The 20,007-nt window shown below is 42.0% G+C and overlaps 2 protein-coding genes across 6 annotated transcripts; both read right to left on the bottom strand.

The window, feature by feature from the left end:
* Positions 1 to 875: 875 nt before the first annotated feature.
* On the bottom strand, positions 876 to 2,890 carry LOC133889657 (7-deoxyloganetin glucosyltransferase-like). Its single transcript, XM_062330105.1, has 2 exons — positions 2,169 to 2,890; positions 876 to 2,079 (listed from the first exon to the last, which is right to left on the bottom strand). The coding sequence occupies exons 1-2, from the start codon at positions 2,680 to 2,682 to the stop codon at positions 1,121 to 1,123; spliced, it is 1,473 nt and encodes a 490-aa protein (XP_062186089.1). The 5' UTR covers positions 2,683 to 2,890; the 3' UTR covers positions 876 to 1,120.
* Positions 2,891 to 6,922: 4,032 nt separating this feature from the next.
* LOC133888700 (uncharacterized) lies at positions 6,923 to 18,568 on the bottom strand. 5 transcript variants are annotated; one of them, XR_009903814.1, is made up of 16 exons: positions 18,347 to 18,568; positions 17,360 to 17,425; positions 17,218 to 17,266; positions 16,969 to 17,108; positions 16,523 to 16,624; positions 16,381 to 16,440; positions 16,147 to 16,247; positions 15,975 to 16,056; positions 15,577 to 15,669; positions 15,420 to 15,484; positions 15,287 to 15,299; positions 15,119 to 15,199; positions 10,490 to 10,919; positions 10,272 to 10,392; positions 9,914 to 10,029; positions 7,502 to 7,610 (listed from the first exon to the last, which is right to left on the bottom strand). XR_009903814.1 is itself a non-coding variant. In XM_062329037.1 (14 exons), exons 1-14 carry the CDS (start codon positions 18,473 to 18,475, stop codon positions 7,284 to 7,286), a joined length of 1,212 nt encoding a protein of 403 aa, XP_062185021.1. In that variant the 5' UTR covers positions 18,476 to 18,568; the 3' UTR covers positions 6,923 to 7,283. The 5 variants fall into 5 exon arrangements, 1 of the variants encoding a protein (XP_062185021.1); XR_009903815.1 differs by lacking the exons at positions 9,914 to 10,029; positions 10,272 to 10,392; positions 10,490 to 10,919 and adding an exon at positions 6,923 to 7,405 and having other exon boundaries at positions 7,502 to 7,699; XM_062329037.1 differs by lacking the exons at positions 9,914 to 10,029; positions 10,272 to 10,392; positions 10,490 to 10,919 and adding an exon at positions 6,923 to 7,405.
* Between the last annotated feature and the right edge of the window lie 1,439 nt (positions 18,569 to 20,007).

Raw genomic sequence — 20,007 nt, 5'->3', positions numbered from 1 at the left:
CCTGAGGCCTGAGGCAAGGCATCAGTTCATTGCGTGTTATCCATGCACGTCAAATCGCACTGGCCCCGAACTGAGACTTGCATGCTGGGGTCTCCATGTTTGCTTGTTTGGATCTATGGAAAAGAACAGCGAACAAATTATATTGGTTGATTGGAGTTAGTATCGAACGCACGCTAACACCTTTTGGCTCGGCTCGTCTCGTCTGTGTATGAAGTGCTCGACGACTCTCCTACCAATTCTTTGATCACGATGTTTAGAGGAGGTACATATTTGTGTAAAAAAGCAATTTATGTAAAAAAATCCCTCGGGCTATACATATTTGAAGTTTTGATTAACATCTGATCAAATTTTTAAAATTTTGACCGTCAATAACTTTCAAATTATTTATTTTGAAAATATAAAAATCATACATGTTGATTTGTGTTTAAAAATACAGTAAAAAATAAAAAAAATGTCATTTATTTTTTATGGGACGGAGTAGTTTATATATCAACCTTATGTTTTCAATCTTTATGTTTGTTTACTATTGATGGTTAAAACTAAGAAGTTTGACTCAGAAAAAATATAAATGGACTTATATTTAGGATTAGAGGGAGTACTTGAAATTGGTGCATCTCTAGTACCCTCATCCTATACAGAGCATCATTTTCTTAAAACTCAAGTACAATAAGGATTCTTAAAGGAGGTGTTTGCGTAAAAAACCAGTTTATTTGTGCCACGTTATATGGGGTGGTTGTTTATAAGGAGAAAAATGTGCTTAAGTTTGCTTCTGGTCTTAAAGTGTGCTAACAAGATAGTTGAACCTTTATAAACGCCAGTTTGCATTAGAGAGAAGAACTTTTCCTTAAGCACCATATCTTGTACAACTCTTTAGATTGTGGCTCGTAAACAAATTTCATAGTTTAGATACAAAGTTGTAACTGTACGCAAAATACTTGTACAAACAACGGATCACATGCACTGCAAAGAAAAGCAAATAGAAGGTATACGCATTTGTTAACGTAGTGTCTCCACCCTTATTCCGGTACTGACCTGGACAACCAAACACCACGAACCCCAGCAATGGCGCATCCTAGTAGCGGTATGCATACAATGAGTAGTAACAGTAGACTGAAGTAGATCAACAAGTCTTGCCACTCGAGAGGAGCACGTCGGTGACCAGCTTCTCGAGGTTGGCGTACGAGCGCCCGTCGGGCCGCGTCGCGCGGAGGCCGGTGTCGCGCCACTCCATCGCCCGGCGCCGCATCTCCTTTCCCTTCTCCCCGCCCATCGCCTCCCGTATCTTCTCCTCCACCGCCTCCCGCCGCACGTCGTGGCCGATTTCCATGGCCACTCCCCACTCAACGCACTTGTACCGGCAGTTGGTCTGCTGCTCGGCGAAGAAGGGCCAGCACAGCATCGGCAACCCACCGCAGAGGCTCTCCATAGTCGAGTTCCACCCGGAGTGCGTCAGGAACACGCCCACCGCCTCGTGACGCAGCACCACCTCCTGCGGGCACCAGCTCGCCAGGAGGCCGCGCCCCTTGATAGCATCCACGAACTCCGGCGGCAGCACGGCAGCGTCGCCATTCACGAGGTCCGGACGGACGATCCACAGGAAGTCGTAGCCGCTGTTGGCTAGCCCCCACGCGAACTCCAGCAGCTCGTCATTGGTCATCACCGTGACGCTGCCGTAGTTCACAAACACCACGGACCCGGGCTCCCTGCCGTTGAGCCAGTCGAAGACGGAGCGGTCCTCCTTCCACAGGTTAGAACCCAGCGCGTCGAGCTGGCCGCCGGGGGGCACGATCTCCTCAGTGAGGAAGGCGAGCGGGCCGATGGTGTGGATGGACGCGGCGGCCGGGATCAAGGTGCGGATCTCGTCGAGCTCCGCCGGCTCGAGCTCGTCGAAGGTGTTGAAGAGGACGGCGTCCGCTTCGCCCAGCCGCTCTGTCACCATAAGCGCGAAGTGGAACATGAACTCGTCAGGGTCCATCGAGCGCATGAAGCTCGGGAAGTCCTTGAGCCGCATCTGCTTGCTCAGCCCCGGCGCCCAATCCACCGGCGTGTCCAAGAACCCGTTAGTCAGCTGCTCCGCGTCTGCATCCTCAACAAAAATTTAAAAAACATTAGCACCAACCGTACACTAAGGCTCGTGCGGTGGCCGTGTGAGAGTGTTGTTAATCAACCTTTGAGCGGGAAGATGCCCTTGTCCATGAGGGTGCGGTAATGGCGGTAGCCCATATAGCCGCAGGCGCTGGCCGTCCAGAACAGGGCGCACGGCACGCCAATCTCCCTGGCGGCGTCCAGAGTGAAGCTCATGACGTCGTCGCCAACGACGCACGTGACCGGCGGCACGTCGGGGGAGGCGTTGAGCTCGGCGAGGAGGGTCCTGAAATGCGGGAGGCAGTGGTCCCTGGTGGAGCGGCAGAGCGACGGCACGTCCTGGGTGGCGTCGGCATCGGACGGGGGCAGGCCGTCCGGGATGGCGGTGAAGCTGAAGCCCGGGAGGCCGTCTAGCGCGCCGTCGCCGCGGGCGCGGAGGAGGCGACGGTGGTTGTACTCCGTGTTGACGAAGGTGACGTGGAAGCCCCGGTGGTGGAGGATCTTGGCCAGCTTCAGCATCGGCGTGATGTGGCCCTGCGCCGGGAACGGCACGCACACGGCGTGCGGTTTGTCGGCGTCAGCAGCGATAGAGCCCATGTCGATCTGCGCTTGTGCGGTGAGTGCAAGTGTGCCTGTGAAAGTTGTGTCCACTGTATAGTACACTACTTGTACACTGCGCCTGTGTTTTTTCTTGTGTGAGAAGAGTGATGAATAGGAGCTGCTATATATAGAGCTCCTAGTACTCGTTATTGGACACTTCACTCTTTTTTTTTCTCTGTTTGATTTACAATGCCACCAGATTGTGATTTAGTGGAAGGATGCTATATTCCAGACTTATGATATTTGCCTTTTTTTCAATCGATGGTTGTGAGCCCGATAATCTTTATCTAGCGGTCATCCCGTTTATTCTTCCTCTAGAACTACCCCTCTCTAGCGACACTGTTCTTCTTCTTCAACACGCTAGCACGACACGCTCTCTTGCCTCCTACACTCTTCTCCGGTGGTGGCCCAACACTAGATCTGCCGCTGCCAGCCAAGACCGCTAAGACCATCTCCTCTCGTCCCCGCCCTAACACCATCCATCCAGCGGTCCTCCAGTGCCTACGGTCAGCGGCATCCCCACCACCTATCCGCTCCACCTCCCTATAAGCACGCAATAGAGAAATCCCACCAGAGAAGAACACAACGTTCACACTCATCAACCGAACAAACTCCAATTTTCGGGCACCTGAACAATAGAAAGTGTGTAAAAATATACCACAATGTCTGTATCTGAAGATTGAATGATGCTTAGAATGAAGTGCATTTGGCTTCATTATCTAAGAAAAAAGTACAATAGGTTACGGTGTCATATTGTTACGATGGGCATGTTTGATTCTTTTGCTAGCTGGGCAAGGATTGCCTAGCCTAGATGGGCAAGACAAGGCAAGAAAAGGGGTTGGCCTTTGGTTGCTTTGCTCATGTGTGGAGTTGAGCGTTTGGTTGTGTTTGCCTTGCTCACATGCTATCCACCTGCTGCACGTACTATTCCTCGTTCCACGCGCTTTGCCTTGCTCAAGTCGGAGAGCGAAATCGGCTCACCTCCTGCAACAAGTTTTTTCTTGCTTTCCCAAGCTAGCTTGCCTAGCAAAGCAAGCTTTTAGACTTGCTACCAAACACATATCCCTTCAAGCAAGGGATCCAAACGTGCCCTATATTGCTCCCTGATTGGGTGCTTCAAGCCTTCAGATTGTTCGAGCAGTGACTGGTGTGGCTGCCTGATCTTCATTTTGACAGCAATAATCCCAGAACGTGATGGTCACAAGTATGGTTACGATACATGTATCTGTCGCTAACGCAACTTTGATTGCGTGCAGACACTGACTCGCCTGGCATCTATTTATCGTCGCATAGGCACACGTATTTTTGACTTTCAAAAAGATATTTATACATAAGGATTCTTTGCGATCTGATCTAATCGCTTCAATTTGACAAATAAATTGGAGTTTCTCTTGTTCTTTGATATTTTCTCGGGTAGAATTTTCTGATATTTTCAAAGCCATGTTATTGTGTTGTACAACCAAGAGATCAAATGGCCGAAATCACCTAAGATAAGGTAGCTCAAAATACATCGTTGTAGTAGAGTAGTACAAATGACCATATGTGAAATATTTTCGTAAAAAAACCACCTCATGAACCTTAACTTTCCCGTCGCTACATCAACATTGACGACATCCTCTAACCACCCCAACATCACCACATCAGTTGCCTCCCTCCTTCCCCATCTTCAATTGGTCACCAATACCTTACTATTGCCCCAAACCACATCCAATTCTTTGCACAACCCACACCACCCATCCTATACGCCTTTCGGCATTCACTCCTTGCCTTCAGCGACCCATCTTCTTTTTATACCCACCGTACTAACCTGGACTCTTAGCCTAAACCAAACTCGCCGGAGATCACTGTCATCGTCCAACAAGGAGATCATTGCCTACGGAACACAAATCTAAAAGGGATCCAAAGGTTCGAAGTTCTACCGCTCTTCGCCTAACAAAAATGTTCTTTGTTTCATCTCTATCTATCCCAACTTGCTCTGGACAAAAGGCTTTGTTGTTGTTGTAGAATATCCCGCGTTGTGATGTGAATCTAATATCTGTTATGTCACGAGTGCATGAAGCAAATTAAGCAAACCTAAAAAAGAAAGAAAAAAGAAAAGATCTTGTCCGTAGAAAAGGAAGACGACACAAAACATTTGTTTGCAACATTTAATACGAGATCGTGCATGTCCAACTGTTTCTTGGCATATTCATGCAACCACACGCCTGGTGCTCGGTAAAATGTCAAGAAACTGCGTTCAGTTTGGCACGGGCACACACGCGTCACAACCCATCTCTATTTCTTTCTTGGTTCCACACATTTGATGGGATCGCACGCCACACCCAAGCTGGAGAGATCCTGCAAACACAGAAACGCCCCACGGCTAAAGCAAGACAACGACAACTGACAAATCATTTCGTAATCAAGGATAGCATATACATACGTGTACTGATAGACAGGTAGATACAAGTGTGGGCCAGCGTGAGAAAAATAGTGCTACAAGTTCTCGGTTACTTGCGATACCGGTTGCAAGGAACAGTGTCTCCATCGTTCACCACAAATCCATTTATTAAATAGGGATTTTTTTTTGTCAGAAACACTGAAAAGCGTGGTTTAGTTCTTGGGACATTTTATTTGTCGACTTTGCCTAAGAGACACTACAATTTTGTGGTTTGGTATGTAGGACACCACATCGTATAAAATAATTATTTAGAAGAGAGAGGATGAGTGAAAAGACTTTGTTGCTTCTATCTTTCTTCTTCCTCTAACTCACTCCCTCCAGCTTAGCCGAGGAGCATCATGACGAGCTCCTCCGCCACTTACCCACGCCCATACGTCATCCGCATGTGGCAGATTTGGCCCTCATGGATCTCCCTGGACACGAGCAGAGTTGGCTCTCATGGATTTCCCTAGGTGCAAGCAGCACAGACACCGCAATGCTGGTGAACCAAACCTGCCACAACGCCAGGCCGCCACTCGCATGCGTTGTAACAGCGTGCAGTCGCCGCTCGCGTGCGTGCTGCCGACAAGCGTGCCGCACGCGTCGCGTCGCCACCGTACTTATCGCGTCACTGGCCCATGCCGCCACGCCCTCTGCCGCCCCCGCGCGCATCGTCCTGGCCGTGCCCGTGCATCCTTCCGCCGTCGTGTGGGCTCCCATCTCGTAGCTCCACCACGTCGCCCATAGCTCGCACCTCAAGCCGCCACCAAAGATCCCTCCGTCCTGACCAGCTTTCCACGCCCTCTCGCGCTTCCGATGAGCCCCATCTCCATCAACCACCTTCCCCGGCTCACTCCCTCCAGCTTCGCCCCTCTCCCCTCCGAAGATGCTGGCGAGAGAGGAGAAATGGGTGAGACGGGAGGCCAAGGGCGGAAGTGTCCTTTCACCACACCCTCTCTCTCCTCTCAGGCTAGAAAAGATTATTTTAATCCGAACGGTGTATTATGAATCAAGTCATGTTTTTACGATACGATTGGGACAAAAATGAGAAGTACAGTGTGGTGCGAACTAAATTCATGTTTTTACGATACGACTGGGACAAAAACGAGAAGTATAGTGTAGTATGAACTAAATTACGCTTTATCAGTGTTGCAGATAAAAATCCCTATTAAATATGTCAGTGTCTCCATATTCAACACAAATCCACTTATACTACCACAGCACGAGATCGGTGCTACAGTTTTGTATTGATAAACTGATCGAAGCAGGCACATTGGCTAGCCAACAAGCTAAATGAGAATATTTGGATGTTGCAAATGAGCCTCCGCCAGCCTAGCGTGGAGCCAATGAATGGGCAAGTTGAGGCCTCAATTTATGGGGACTCGTGTTCCGCGAGACGGCTACTGAAATAAATCTAATATGCAAATATATGTGACAGACAATATGCGATCTACAGCAATCCTGGAGGGTACAACCAGACAAAGGCATCAAATCGGAATGCATCGTTCTCTGCAAGATTACAAGTGATGCATGCAGGGCCGGGAAAAATCACTCCACGAGCTGACACTCCAACCGAGATCAGACAATTTATGGACGTGAGAACCAAACCTGGACTTGAATGGTTAACGAACGTGATTATATTGTGTCTTACACAGATATTACTTTCGTTATATATTTGTTGAAAATATCTACAATGATTTTATCAATATTTAAACTACGCCATCTCCAGTGGCACGTTGCCCGTAGCCATAGCCCACAGGCATCGATCACTTAAGCTGATGGCGACGTGGAGGATATTATACTACAAGTCACAAAAACTCGTGAAAAAGACAGGCTGCTGTAGAATGCATTGAGGAACGATTTGTGTAAATCACTTCACCCGTCCAACTGACGCTAACAAAAATTCTGGGGCCGATTTCTGTTAGCATGCGAATAGAAACAAAAGACTATCCCTCTCCCACGGATTGTTTCTTTGTTTTCCTTTTGCAAATGATTTATGGAATTTGTGCCACAAAGGAAAGGACACAACAACTTCGACTTGATTGAGCCTAACCTTCATTCAAAGGTACAAAAAATGGCCTTTGCATTGCTCCACGTTAAACTAGCATGCTTGCAGACGGCACGGACACTCATTATGTAAAGCCTTGCTAGGAAAGAGCTCTTTGGAGCATGAAATTTGTCATCTGACTGTCGCAGCAGAATCATCATGTTTGTTTAATCTTTCAAGTCGGAATGATTCTTCATCACTTATCAAAGGAGGTATATTCCATGTCCCATATGCATGACCTGATATTTTTCCACCTGCAAGAGGATGGCAAACATGACAGCTTCAGCACACCAAAAATAAAAATAAATCTGATGAAGAAACGAACCAAAAAAAATGAACAGAGAAGATACCTTCCTTTGTAGCTTCCTCACATCTTCTCCAGTAACTACCTGATAGACTAGGGTCCAATTTCTTTGAGAAGCTCTCATATCTCTCTTCAGCCTCACCTATGCACTTGGCCTACAACAGCCATGGCAAGCATAACCATCGTAAAACTTCCACATGTGATTGATCAGCATGTCTAGTGTTGGGGCAACCGGAAGTAAAACCTATCCACAAGACCGTAAGTAAAAAAATTAAGTCACCGGTATGATAGATAAACCTATTTCTATAGGATGAAAAATGGATGTAGTAAAACTTATTCCTATGTTTAAGTACTTATTTTCTCACTGGGTTTGTGAACCTCCAAAAATTTCCCACGAGTTCAGTCAGCTATTCGTGTCCATACTCCATACATGATGGCTTTGGCTCAGTGAATGATATGTACACCGAATCCACGAGTTATCAATTGGGGAACAAACAAGACACGTCAGGAAGTTTTTGTTTTTACTTCTCCTAATTTCTAGCATAGATTTACTTTGAGCTTGAAATTATGTAGGAAGGTAGGTGTAGCGAAAATGACTATATTAGATCATGATTGTGATTTTGGTGATTAATAAAATAACTATATTACATCATGATTGTAGTTCTGGTGATTAATGATAATATAGTCAATGAGACTAATATGTTTGTCAAGAATATATGTAAAAAGGTCTTATAGATGCAATACATGAAAAAGCCACTGCAGCCAGGACAAAGTTTGGTTGAATTAGAGAAGTCACAGGAGATTTATTCTCATCAAATGATCCGATGTACTGAAAGCTGTAATCACTAGAGTATTCTCGGCAGAGGAGAAAAAAGACACTAGATAGTCCGATGTTAAGACCCTTGTACTCATCGAAGTGTTTCTGCTCAGAAGGCAAAATAGAACAACTCACCGGATGGTCTGGTGATCAGCAGAAGATATACACTGGAGCAATTCTTGCAGAGAGAGTTACAAGTGCTGAAGAGCGATGATTAGTTGACGAGATGATATAGTGTTTGGCTTGTGCACACCGGATGATCTCACCGGAGCATTCCTACCAGAGAGGATGCAGTTGTTGAAGAAGAAGGATAAAGTCACCGAATAGTCCGGTGATCACAGAGATAGTTGCACCAGAGCATTTCCAGGGAAAAGAAGAGAAGATTTAACTCACCGGATAGTCCAGTGTGAATGGAATAAACACCGGATGAATGCACTGAAGCAATTTACACAGAGAAGATGCAAATGCTCGGATGGCTTAAGATAACTCACCAGAAGGTTCGATGATGGATTTAAGTATACACCAGAGAATCTGATGTTCTGAAAAAGTTTGAATGAAATTCCAACAGCTAGTATCCACTGATGTACACACCGGATGGTTCGGTACTTGTACTACTATTGTCACCGGATCATCCGATGTTCATAGTAAAGTTGAGACATTAGAACAACGGCTAGTTCACGTATTTGAGGCTATAAATACCTTTCTACTTAGTCATTTGAATGTGTGATATGTTACTGGAGTCTAGAGGAAGCTCATACACACTTGAGAAGACATTCAAACTACCAAAGTGTTTAAAGTGATCATCCAAAGCGATTAAGCATAAGATTAGAGAGTGTTTAGTGCTTATAGGCCTAGAGTGAGTTGTAGCTAGGTGCTGCAGCTTGAAAAAAGGATCAAGGAATGATCCTAACTTGTACGGAATGGTACGTCGACGTCTTAAAGTCTTGGTAACTCACCGGCATCTTGGGCCTTGGTAGCTCAAACTTGTTGACCCTTTGGCTTGATGTGGAGCGGCGGCAAGACACGTGTACGGAGACCCTTGTCTTGATGACTCAAGCTCAAAAGTGATCACGACGGCAAGTGACTAGAAGAGAGGCTAGTGGTGAGACCTTATCTTGTGGCTCATCTTGCTTGAGACATTGTTTTGGTGACTTAGTAACTCAAGAGCCGTGACCAAAAGAGACATATACATAGCAACCAGGAGCATATCTTTTGTGGAGCTCTAACGTGGATTAAGGATGGTATTCATGCCATCGATACCACAAAATAAAAAATCTCTTGTGCCAAGTTTATCTCTCCATACTATTTACGTTTCCGCATTTACATATTTACAATTTAACTTGCTAGAGTATGTTGTAAATCATCTTAAGCGGTAGAATAGACACACTAAATAAATCTAGAATATATTTAAATAAAATTGAGATAAGTTTATCTTGTGAAGTTTTTGGAGCTAAATAGATTTTTAGTGTCCTAATTCACCCCTTTCTTAAGACGTCACCGTTCCACATAATTGATACCATAGCTAGGTTCACACTTTTCATAAGGAGACATCATTCAAGTAGCATTTGAAACCCCATCTCATTTTGATCGGTTAGACTTCACCGTCTAGTGAGTTGTGACGTACAGGATTAGAATGGATACCTATAGTGCTCCACTTTTCGATGGCATAAATTTCTCCTGTTGAAAAATTCTAATATCTTGTTATTTGCAAGTCAAGGATCAAAATGTTTAGCGGATCACTGAGGAAAGGATGAGACCTCGCATTACCCAAAAAGAGAGACAGTTAGATGCTTTGACAAATAGTATCATTTTATCATATTTAAATATTGATGCATTTAATAGTATTTATTCTCTCACCAATGCAATGATATTTATACTAGTCTAATTAAAATACATGAAGGCACAAATGATATGCGCAATAAAAAATATTATGTGCTTGTGACTAAGCTCAATGACATCAAGTAATTACCCCATGAAAATGTTAATGGCATATACTCACGTTTGAATATTCTTGTCAATGAGATCATTAGGTTATGTTTGATGCCAGTTGAAGATGATTAAGTGGTGAGAAGAATATTTTAAACTCTTCTTCCAAAGTATAAGTTGATAGTCTCCCTCATCTACGACAACAATAACATCAAAAAAATGACTCCAAGTCAAGTACTCAGTAAGATCACCACCCATGAGATGATAATAAACAGAGGTGGAAGCTCATACCTCATCCAACGCCAAGAATTTTACCCTCACAAACAAGCAAGCTCAATACTCACACATGAAGACGAAGATGAGGAGGCAAGAGTAAAAGTCGAGCTCAAGTGAAAATGATGGTGATCAAAATGAAGAGAGTGATGGAGAGAATGATTAAAACACATCAAGTGATGATAAAATTGATCCAAAGATGACCAAGCTCATCTCAAAGAAAGAGAAGAATATAAAAAGGATTAATATCAAGATTGATCAATCTATCTATATTAAAGATTTGATCAACACAATTGATCACATCAAGAAGTAGAAGAAGAACAAGAATAAGAGATAAAAAGAAAAGAGCTAAAGCATTTGCAAGCTTAATAAGATGGGTGAACGACGATGACGAGTCAAGCTCAAGTGATAAAAGCTTCACCATCCTACCCTCCAAGAAGAACTCTTCCTAAAGATCATCATTACACAAGTCGACATACAAGCAATCTCATAAGTGTCTTGTGGTCAAAGATATGAATAGCGATATAAGTAATGATAAATCTGATGAAGATTATCCCTCCTATGATGAACTCATTCATTTGATCAATGAGCAACAAAGAGCCTTTAAAAGACAATCAAAATAGCTTAAAAAAATCAATACACTTAATAACATTCATCTTTCTTTTGTTTCTACTTATGAACAATTATTGAGTAAATTCAATTTTCTAAACAAGTAGCATGATGAGCTTAAGGATAAATTTGAGTGCATTAAACCTCAATTTAAGATCTTTTTGAAGCAATCTATCTCTCTATTTAATTTCAATCCTAAGATAGATGATTGCACTTCTTGTGATGATTTAATTGATTTATCTAGCCCAACTCTTTGCAATAAAATATGTGTTGAGAATGTTCTTGTATAACCATCCAATGAACTCATTGCACAAGAAAATAATAAGCTAAACAAAGAAGTGGAAAAACTTAAAAAAGACTTAACAAGATTAAAGAGCAAGAACCATGTTCAACCTCCTCGAGATAACAAACTACCATGGTAAAGAAACTTGCAGAAAGGTCCACCACAACATGCTTCAAATGCCATTAAGAAGGCATCAAGTCTTTCCAATACAAACAAATAAAAAAAGAGACTAAGGAGAAGAAGAAAGCAATAAAACTTTCCAACAAGACCTCCACCATCTACACCAAAGATTAAATAGTAACCACTACAAGCTCAAAAAGAAGAAAAATTGTAAGATGGTTGCACACATGGTTGGGAGAAATAATAGGAGGTAGAACCAAAACATTTGGGTACCCACGAAAGTCATCAACAACACGAAGAGACCCCAATTGGTTTGGGTCCCAAAGAAGACTTGAAATCCGAAACGGCCACATAGATTTAGAGACTTGGCTTATAAAATGAAGTGAAGATTCAAGCAAAGAAGCCAAATATATCAGATAAGCACATTAATGAAGATCATGATTATCACATACCCAAATCCCCATCCAAAGTTAAAAGATGTCAGTGTAGCTAGATTCTTATCCATGCATTTTATTTTGCTTTTAACTCATTTGACTTATCTAGAATTACATATGCTTATTTCAATTTATTACAATACCAAGTGTATGTTTTCATATGGCAGATTCCTTAAGGTTTTCATATGGCAGATTTCTTATATTTATCTCTAACTCATGAGCAATTTACATGGTTTATTAGTTATAGGTCCTTTACATGGCACTAGTTTAATATTTAGTATTTTTTATATGCCATGATCTAATCTATATGATAAATCTCTATTGTTATCGATAACAAGTGCATATACCTCACAAGTATTCAACACTTGTATGCACATATTTAAGGGGAGTATATCCTATAGGTCATGATTTTAAGACTAACATATGTTGCAAGTTATATCTTTTGTAATCTCATGAAGTATCCCACAAGTCTTCGGGGATATATAATACTTAAAGACTTCAATTGGTATCATTGTCAAATCATTTTGTTCATTTAAATTACATCCATTCATAATATGGCTTAAACTTCTATTTTTACATATTATCTAGTTATGCATATGTTTCTTTCTTATCATGTGTATGAACACATATAGGGGATGTTTAGACTATATTATGCAAGTTTTATGAATTGTGGTCTATTTTTTTTTCATTTCAATTGGTATCATTTTTATTGGATCACGATTTGTGAAACTCTCTCTCATATGCTCTAACGATTCTTCCTTGAATTCAATATATGCTTATAGCCTTTTTGAGAGATTGTTGACAAAGGGAAAGAATTTTGACGACAAAAACATGATGAACAATGTGGAGGAGATTATAACAAGTAAGATGTCTAGTAATACCGAAGTTAACAAAGAAGGAAAAGAAGAAGATGCTAGAAACAAAATAAGACGTCTAAATTGACAAAAGAGAAGCTCTTGTATAGGTCGATCAAGGGAGATAGTGACATTAAAAAAGGAGGAGCCACAACAAAGAGTGGCTATGTGATAAGAATATGCATCCAAGTAATATGGTAAAACTTTATACTCTTTTATGATCTTGTCAATTAGTATCATTTATCGTTTGCCACTTGTTATGGTTGTGTTATCATCAATCAACAAAAAAGTGGAGATTGTAGCTTTGTAATTTTGGTGATTAATGACTACATAATTAGTAAGACTAACATGTTTATCAAGAATATATGACGAAGTAACCACAGCCGGGACAAGATTTGGTTGAATTGTAGAAGTTCCAGAAGATTTGTTATTACTAGATGGTCCGGTGTACTGAAGGCTGCAATCACCAGAGTATTCTCAGCAAAGAAGAAAGAAGGCACCTAGTCCGGTGTTAAGACCCTTGTACTCACCGGAGTGTTTCTGCTTAGGAGGAAAAATGGAACAACCCATCGGATGGTCTGATGATCAATGGAAGATATACACTGGAGCAATTCTTGCAGTGCTGAGGAGCGATGATTAGTTGACTAGATGATATAGTGTTTGGTTTGTGCACACCGGATGATCTCACCGAAGCATTCCTATCAGAGAGGATGCAACTGTTGAAGAAGAAAGATGAAATCACCGAATAGTCCAGTGATCACAGAGATAGTTACACCGAAACATTTTCAGGGAAAAAACTCACCAGATGATTCAGTGTGAATGGAATGGACACCGAATAAATGAACCGGAGCAATTTACATAAAGAAGATACAAAGGCTCGGATGGCTCAAGATAACTCACCAAAAGGTCCGATAATAGATTTGAGTATACACCGGAGAATCCGATGTTCATAAGAAGTTTGAGTGGAGTTCCAACGGCCAGTATCCACTGATGTACACACCGAATGGTCCGGTGCTTGTACTACTGTTTTCATCGGATCATCCGGTGTTCACAGTAAAGTTGAGCCGTTGTAGCAACGGCTAGTCCGCGAGTTTGAGGCTATAAATACCCATCCACTCAATCATTTGAATGTGTGACATGCTGCTGGAGTCTAGAGGATGCTCATACACACTTGAGAAGACCTACAAGCTACCAAAGTGCTTAATGTGATCATCCAAAACGATTAAGCACAAGATTAGAGAGTGTTTAGTGCTTATAGACCTAGAGTGAATTTTAGCTAAGTGTTGCAGCTTGAACAAGGGATAAAAGGTGATCCTAACTTGTACCGAGTGGTACGTCGACGCCTTGGAGTCCTAATGACTCGTCGGCATTTTAGGCCTTGGTGGCTTAAGCTTGTTGATCCTCCGACTTGGTGTGGAGCGATGGCAGGACACGTGTACGGGGACGCGAAAACCCTTGTCTTGATGGCTCAAGCTCCGAAATGATCACGGCGGCTAGTGACCGGAAGAGAGGCTAGTGGTGAGACATTGTGTTAGTAGCTTGGTGGCTCATCATGCTTGAGACTTTGTCTTGCTGACTGGATAGATCAAGAGCTGTGACCGGAAAAGACTTAGCGACCGGAAATATATCCTTTGTGGAGCTCCAACATGGATTAGAGGTTGCATTAATGACATCGATACCACGGGATAAAAACCCCTTACGCTAATTTTGCCTCTCTACCCTATTTATGTTTCTGCATTTACATACTTGTAATTTACCTTGCTAGAGTAAGTTATAAATCCTCTTAAACAGTAAAGTAGACACACTAGATAAACCTAAAGTATATTTAGATAAAAATTAAGATAGATTTATCTTGTGTAGTTTTTGGAGCTAAATAGTTCCTTAGTGTCATAATTCACCCTTCTCTTAAGAGGTCACCGTTCCTCACAGTAGGCTACATACATAACAACTACTCCCACAATTTATTCAAAACTTGGTATTGATTTTAGTTCAAACCAAAGTAGTTTGCATGATTGGACCTAAATTTCAGTTTGCAAGAGATAGAATCCATCTTAATAAAATCCTCAAAAGATCACATCAAAAGTCCTCTCCCCGTTTTATTTTGGCTATTGGGGACGTAAACAGGTACTCAATAATAGTATCTTAATATTGAATTAAAAAAGGTTAACTGCCCCTATAAAAAAACATCAGAACGATGTGCGCAAGGTGCTTACATTTAAGAAACTCACGATTTTGCAAGCAGAACTAAATTGAATAGCTGATAGCGTTTGAAATATAGGAGTGCAGGAGTGGTATTATCAGGAGAGAAATGTACAATTAAGTCAGAGAGAGACTATTTGTTACTCACCAGCAAATTTGGTGCCTCTGAAGGTCCATATATCGCAGTAAACATGCGAAGGATGTTAAAAGTATTGTTCATCACATCATCCTATGAAACAAAATTGAACTACTTCAACAGTTAGACATACATTAGTACAACTAAGCTTAGAGTGGCAACATCGTTAGCACAACTTACCTCATAATCATACCTGCAAGATATTCAAAACAAGTCACTGGTGCAACAGCTGTTTCAATTGATATCATAACTTGTAGTAGAGACTGCAATAATTTAACTATGCATGTAAGGATAAGATTCAAATAATACTCACAGGTCATCAGATATCTCAACCAAAAATTCTGAAATTGACAAGAAGTCCATATGCAATTCATTGACCTAAAAAATAAACAACAGAGAAAAAGATCCCAGGTTTAACAACAGAAGTATAGGAGTACAATTTAGTAGGTAATATACACAAACATACATACCTGCTGACCAGTAAGCTGATACATCAACAGATTAAGAACTCGATAATCAAATGATTTGAGATGGATTGCTTTCATCACATCTTCAATTGAGATCTACAGAGAAAATAAGAGCACTATAGTTGAGTTTGCCAAGAAGGGGAAAATACTTTTTGCACAAAAAATGTTCTGTTTCAATAAATTTGAAATACAAAATTTAAAAATCATGTTATTAATGGATTGAATCCGTCAGCTGCTCTTTAAAGTATCAGGAGTGTAAAACTTTGCCAAGAAAAACTATTGATGGGTCAACTGATCTGATCAAATTCAACAGATGATCTTACAAACTATAAACCAATATTATCAGCATACATATTTGTTTTTCAATTACAGCATGCAGCAAAATAAATGTATCAACATACCTTTTCATTTCTTAGTAATGCTTGACAAAGCTTCCTCTCTAAAGACCAATAATGAATGCCTGATTTGAGTTCAGTTCGCAAGCTAAAAACAAGAGAATAAAGTGAGTAAATTCAATAAAATATTGGTGAATATTTTACATATGTACAAGTACATAGAGGAGAAGGTTCCAACCGATCTGTCATTAATCCTTGACGCTGGAGAAGATTGTCAAGGGGGCCAATCGTTTGAGACCAGGATGTTTCATTGAGAGCTTCTTTTTTCCTTACCACCTCCTGTATCGTAAATAAGGCGGTCAATGTACACACTATAATATAAGACCTATGTAGATCAGATTCAGCACAAGTTACATTCTATATTTCTATCTCATATTCCATTAGATAACCAAATAAAATGTCCAATTCTTACTTTTGAAGAAGTGCTGTTGTCTGGGACTAGATGCAAACAGTCTTCATTTGAAGCATCTAACTACAACAAGAAATTTTGAGTTTGTTCAATGGAAAATGGAAACCATATGAAGAAAGTTTGCAGAACATTTCAGGAGAAAAACCTGATATATGTAGCTCTCTGTGAAAGAAAGAACAGGTAGATACTTGAAAATTGATTGTGGGTTGTTAACATCCAAACCATGAAACATAAAGTACGACCTGCACTGTTTTTTAAGAAAAAATATCGCTTTAAGGAATCATCATTATCTGGACTTCCCCATGATATATTCATAACCAATAAAAAAAAAAGAATGAAGACATGCTTGAACAAGGAAAATTAAAATTTACAACATCACATGACCCAGTTTCTTTATAGACTAATAAAGAAACAGCAAAATACATTCTGTGTTAATTTGCCTTGTTTTGACATGAACCTAATGCCTCTAAGCGGGTTCAATTGTTTTGTTGCACATGCAAAATTACAGGACCTCAAATAAAAGACAGTATGACAATACGACAGTGTTGCAATTAAGGCTTTTGGGTGTACCAACTACCAAAGAATACATACAAAATCTTCAAGCGTGGAGTTAGCTCTTGTCGTCGCATCAAAACCAACCATAGGCGGAGCTTGGATAGTTAATTTCTTGGCATGCATCTTGAACTTCTTATTTGGCTGGAGTAAAGCTCCAGAAGATATATCTTGATCAGCTGCATTTGAAAGGGTCCTATTGTCTTATCAGAGTTCCAGTTCCAATCAACAAGAAATTTGCTAGATAAACTCATGAGGTAAAGGGGTGATCATCATTAGAACTAGTACCTTCCGGACTGGTGAGATGCCACACTTCTTCCATAGTATCAGGAGTCACCTTATAAAAGAGTCTCAATTATGATTGCAGCAAAGCAAACACATGAATATAAGGAAAGTAAACCAGGAAGTGGCGATGGGTCACTAAAATTACCTTTCTTAATAGCTCTGAGACCAATAGGAACCTCTTCTCCATGCTAAGTGAATCAAACGGTTGGACCTACACAGAAGAAATTTCTGATCATACTTGAAATGTCAGCAAGAGATACTGAATTGAGCAATGAAAACAAATAAAAGTATGCATAGCAAATAAGAATTAGCGCTTCAAGATGAAACATTATCAAAGTTCAATGATAATAAGTCCCCAAAAAAAAAATTACACAAGGCACTGTCCCATGGCCCATGGTAGGGATGCAAGTTTTGTATTTTCTGGGTCATTGGCTCGGCGCAAAACTCAAAGAAATGAACTAAGATTCACTCCACCCAATTACGTTAAGGAAAAAAATGAACTAAGTGCTGACCAACCACCCATAGGGTACACACTTGCATCCATACCCATAGGGTAAATCAGCAATCGGGTAAGTTTCCAATGGTTGTCGATTTAGAAGTCTCAAAAACTCATGCCTGTCTTGGTCGTGATATCATTAACATTAAACCTCGCTTACTGAAACTCAAGTCGCCAACACGAGCACAAACACAAATGTGGCTTGCGACTTGCGAGAAAACATCAGACCCGGCGAACACACACGGGCCGGCAAAACCCTTAACGAACACACATCACCAATCAACAGGAGACCGGCACAACATACCACCTAATCAAATTCATCGGGTGAAGTCACACAAAATGTCGCAAATTAGACCAGAGCGTGTTACACAGGCACCAGGCTACGCCGGGTTGCACTTCACCAAGGCTACGCGTGCGCAAAACCCCAGCCGCTCGTCTCCTCAACGAATCAAACCCATCAAAACGAACAGCAAATACGCGCACAAACACTTAAACCGAAACCCTCCGCGAGGACCCCATCCGCGCCGTAAGGGAGCACGCGCACTGGACAAGCACGAGCATGCCTAGCTCATACATCCGAGTCGATTGGATACGCCGAGACGGAGGAGGAAGAGGGGCAACCCTAAAAAAACGTACCAGGAAGAGGAGGAATTGGGCAAGGAAGCGGTCGGCAGCAGCGCCCCCGCCACCGGAGTCGGAGAGGCCGCGGGAACTCATGAGGGAGATCACCCTCTGCACCTTCTCGAGCTCCAGCAGCGCCTCCATCGCCCCCCTTCACCTACTCCGCGACTCCACCTCTTGCGCCCGGTTTGATCCGGTTCCGCCTCCAGCCGGAGGTTTGCGCGACTGAATTCGGGGGAAAATGGCGAGGAAAGAGGGGGGAAATAAAAGGGAAGGAAGCGAGGGTTGAGCACTTGGGCCTCGATGTGGCCTGTGAGATGTGCTATGCTGGGCCTGTGAGATGTGCTATGCTGGGCCTTCATTTCCAACTGGAGTCCAGTTTAAATTATTGATCCTAAATAGAACAATACTAGTCCAGTTAAACTTGTGAGGTCTTCAACGCTTTGCCATTTCTCTAGCTGGGCTTGAATTACACGGGCCTCCAGTAAAAAAAAAGAGTAAAGACCGGTTTCAAAATGGAATACTGTATTGCATCGGTAATGATGCCGCTGGGTGCCCGGGCTCACTGCCCAAACCCATACCCACGTGAAACGGATAGGGTATGGGCAGACCCATTCGCAAAGGACAAGGTACAGGTATACCGCCGGTTTGCCCAGCAGGTAGCCGTCCCCATACTAACGCTTCGAAGGACCAGCGCGGAGAACACGATGACTCATTGCGAATGGTGAGTAACCCTAGCTTGCTTGGACAAATTTTCATGATTTAGGAGTTGTTTGATTCCGTTCTCCACTAAATTCATATCACTCTATTTCTCTCCAATCAGTTTGTTGCGTATACAAACTTACTAATCCAATCCATCCTCCTATTTCTCGATAGGTTCTTCTTCTTCGCCACGTAACGTCGGTCTCAATTCACACTACAACTCAAGATTAGGTGATGCAGAATTGCGGATGAGTTCTGCGTTGCCAGATACTTGCTTCCTTGCGTTGCCATGTTCAATGTAGCATATGAATGAATCGAGGAAGAAAGAGAAAATGTTAGAAGGGCGATGGTGTGTCGCACGAGCTTTAGGTGTAGCTATACCCAAATTAATTGCCCGTGCCATTCTACTTCACCCATGGGTAATTCAGAGAGGGTACAGGAATGGTGCTGCTAGGTAAGTATGAGTTTGGGCATAGGCATGCATGGGTATCCCCATACCCTCCCCAAAGGCATCGTTAGCCTCCGAGTCGAAATTTACAACCCTTAGAACACAACCAAATTAACGAAGCTCTAACTGATTTTTTCAGATAATGGAATTAAATCCCGGCTTCAGCCTCCATGAAGACATCAGACCATCACTTATTACAAAATACAACCATTAAGCTGACATAACACACATCTGTGATGCAACAAATTTTATATGTATCATAACATCAAGAAACGGCAAAAAAAAAAAGTGGAGGAGAGAAATTATTAGCATATCTTACTACATACAAAAAGCTCTAACTGATATAGAACTGTAAACATATAGCACTTCTCATTAGGGCATCTCCAATAATCCATATTAGCTACCTATAAGAATGTTCACGTTATATTTTTAGTCTATGAGGCTGAGTGTTAATGTAAGAAGAGAGAAAAATTAGCTACTAACGTGTAGCCAGCCTATAGCGTAATCTAAGATACATGTATACCTT

Source organism: Phragmites australis, chromosome 13 (genome assembly GCF_958298935.1).
Source record: "Phragmites australis chromosome 13, lpPhrAust1.1, whole genome shotgun sequence".
In the NCBI taxonomy this organism is placed as follows: domain Eukaryota; kingdom Viridiplantae; phylum Streptophyta; class Magnoliopsida; order Poales; family Poaceae; genus Phragmites; species Phragmites australis.
This window is presented reverse-complemented; position numbering and strand designations above follow the sequence as displayed.

What these genes read in the sequence shown, in the direction of transcription:
- LOC133889657 (XM_062330105.1), bottom strand. Translation starts at nt 2,682, where the DNA reads ATGGGCTCTATCGCTGCTGACGCCGACAAACCGCACGCCGTGTGCGTG. An exon ending in GGGCATCTTCCCGCTCAAAG is followed by an intron (nt 2,080 to 2,168) that starts GTTGATTAACAA and finishes TTGAGGATGCAG; the next exon opens with ACGCGGAGCAGCTGACTAAC.
- LOC133888700 (XM_062329037.1), bottom strand. Translation starts at nt 18,475, where the DNA reads ATGGAGGCGCTGCTGGAGCTCGAGAAGGTGCAGAGGGTGATCTCCCTC. An exon ending in GCATCTCACCAGTCCGGAAG is followed by an intron (nt 17,109 to 17,217) that starts GTACTAGTTCTA and finishes TTTCAAATGCAG; the next exon opens with CTGATCAAGATATATCTTCT. An exon ending in CATTACTAAGAAATGAAAAG is followed by an intron (nt 15,670 to 15,974) that starts GTATGTTGATAC and finishes TTTTCTCTGTAG; the next exon opens with ATCTCAATTGAAGATGTGAT.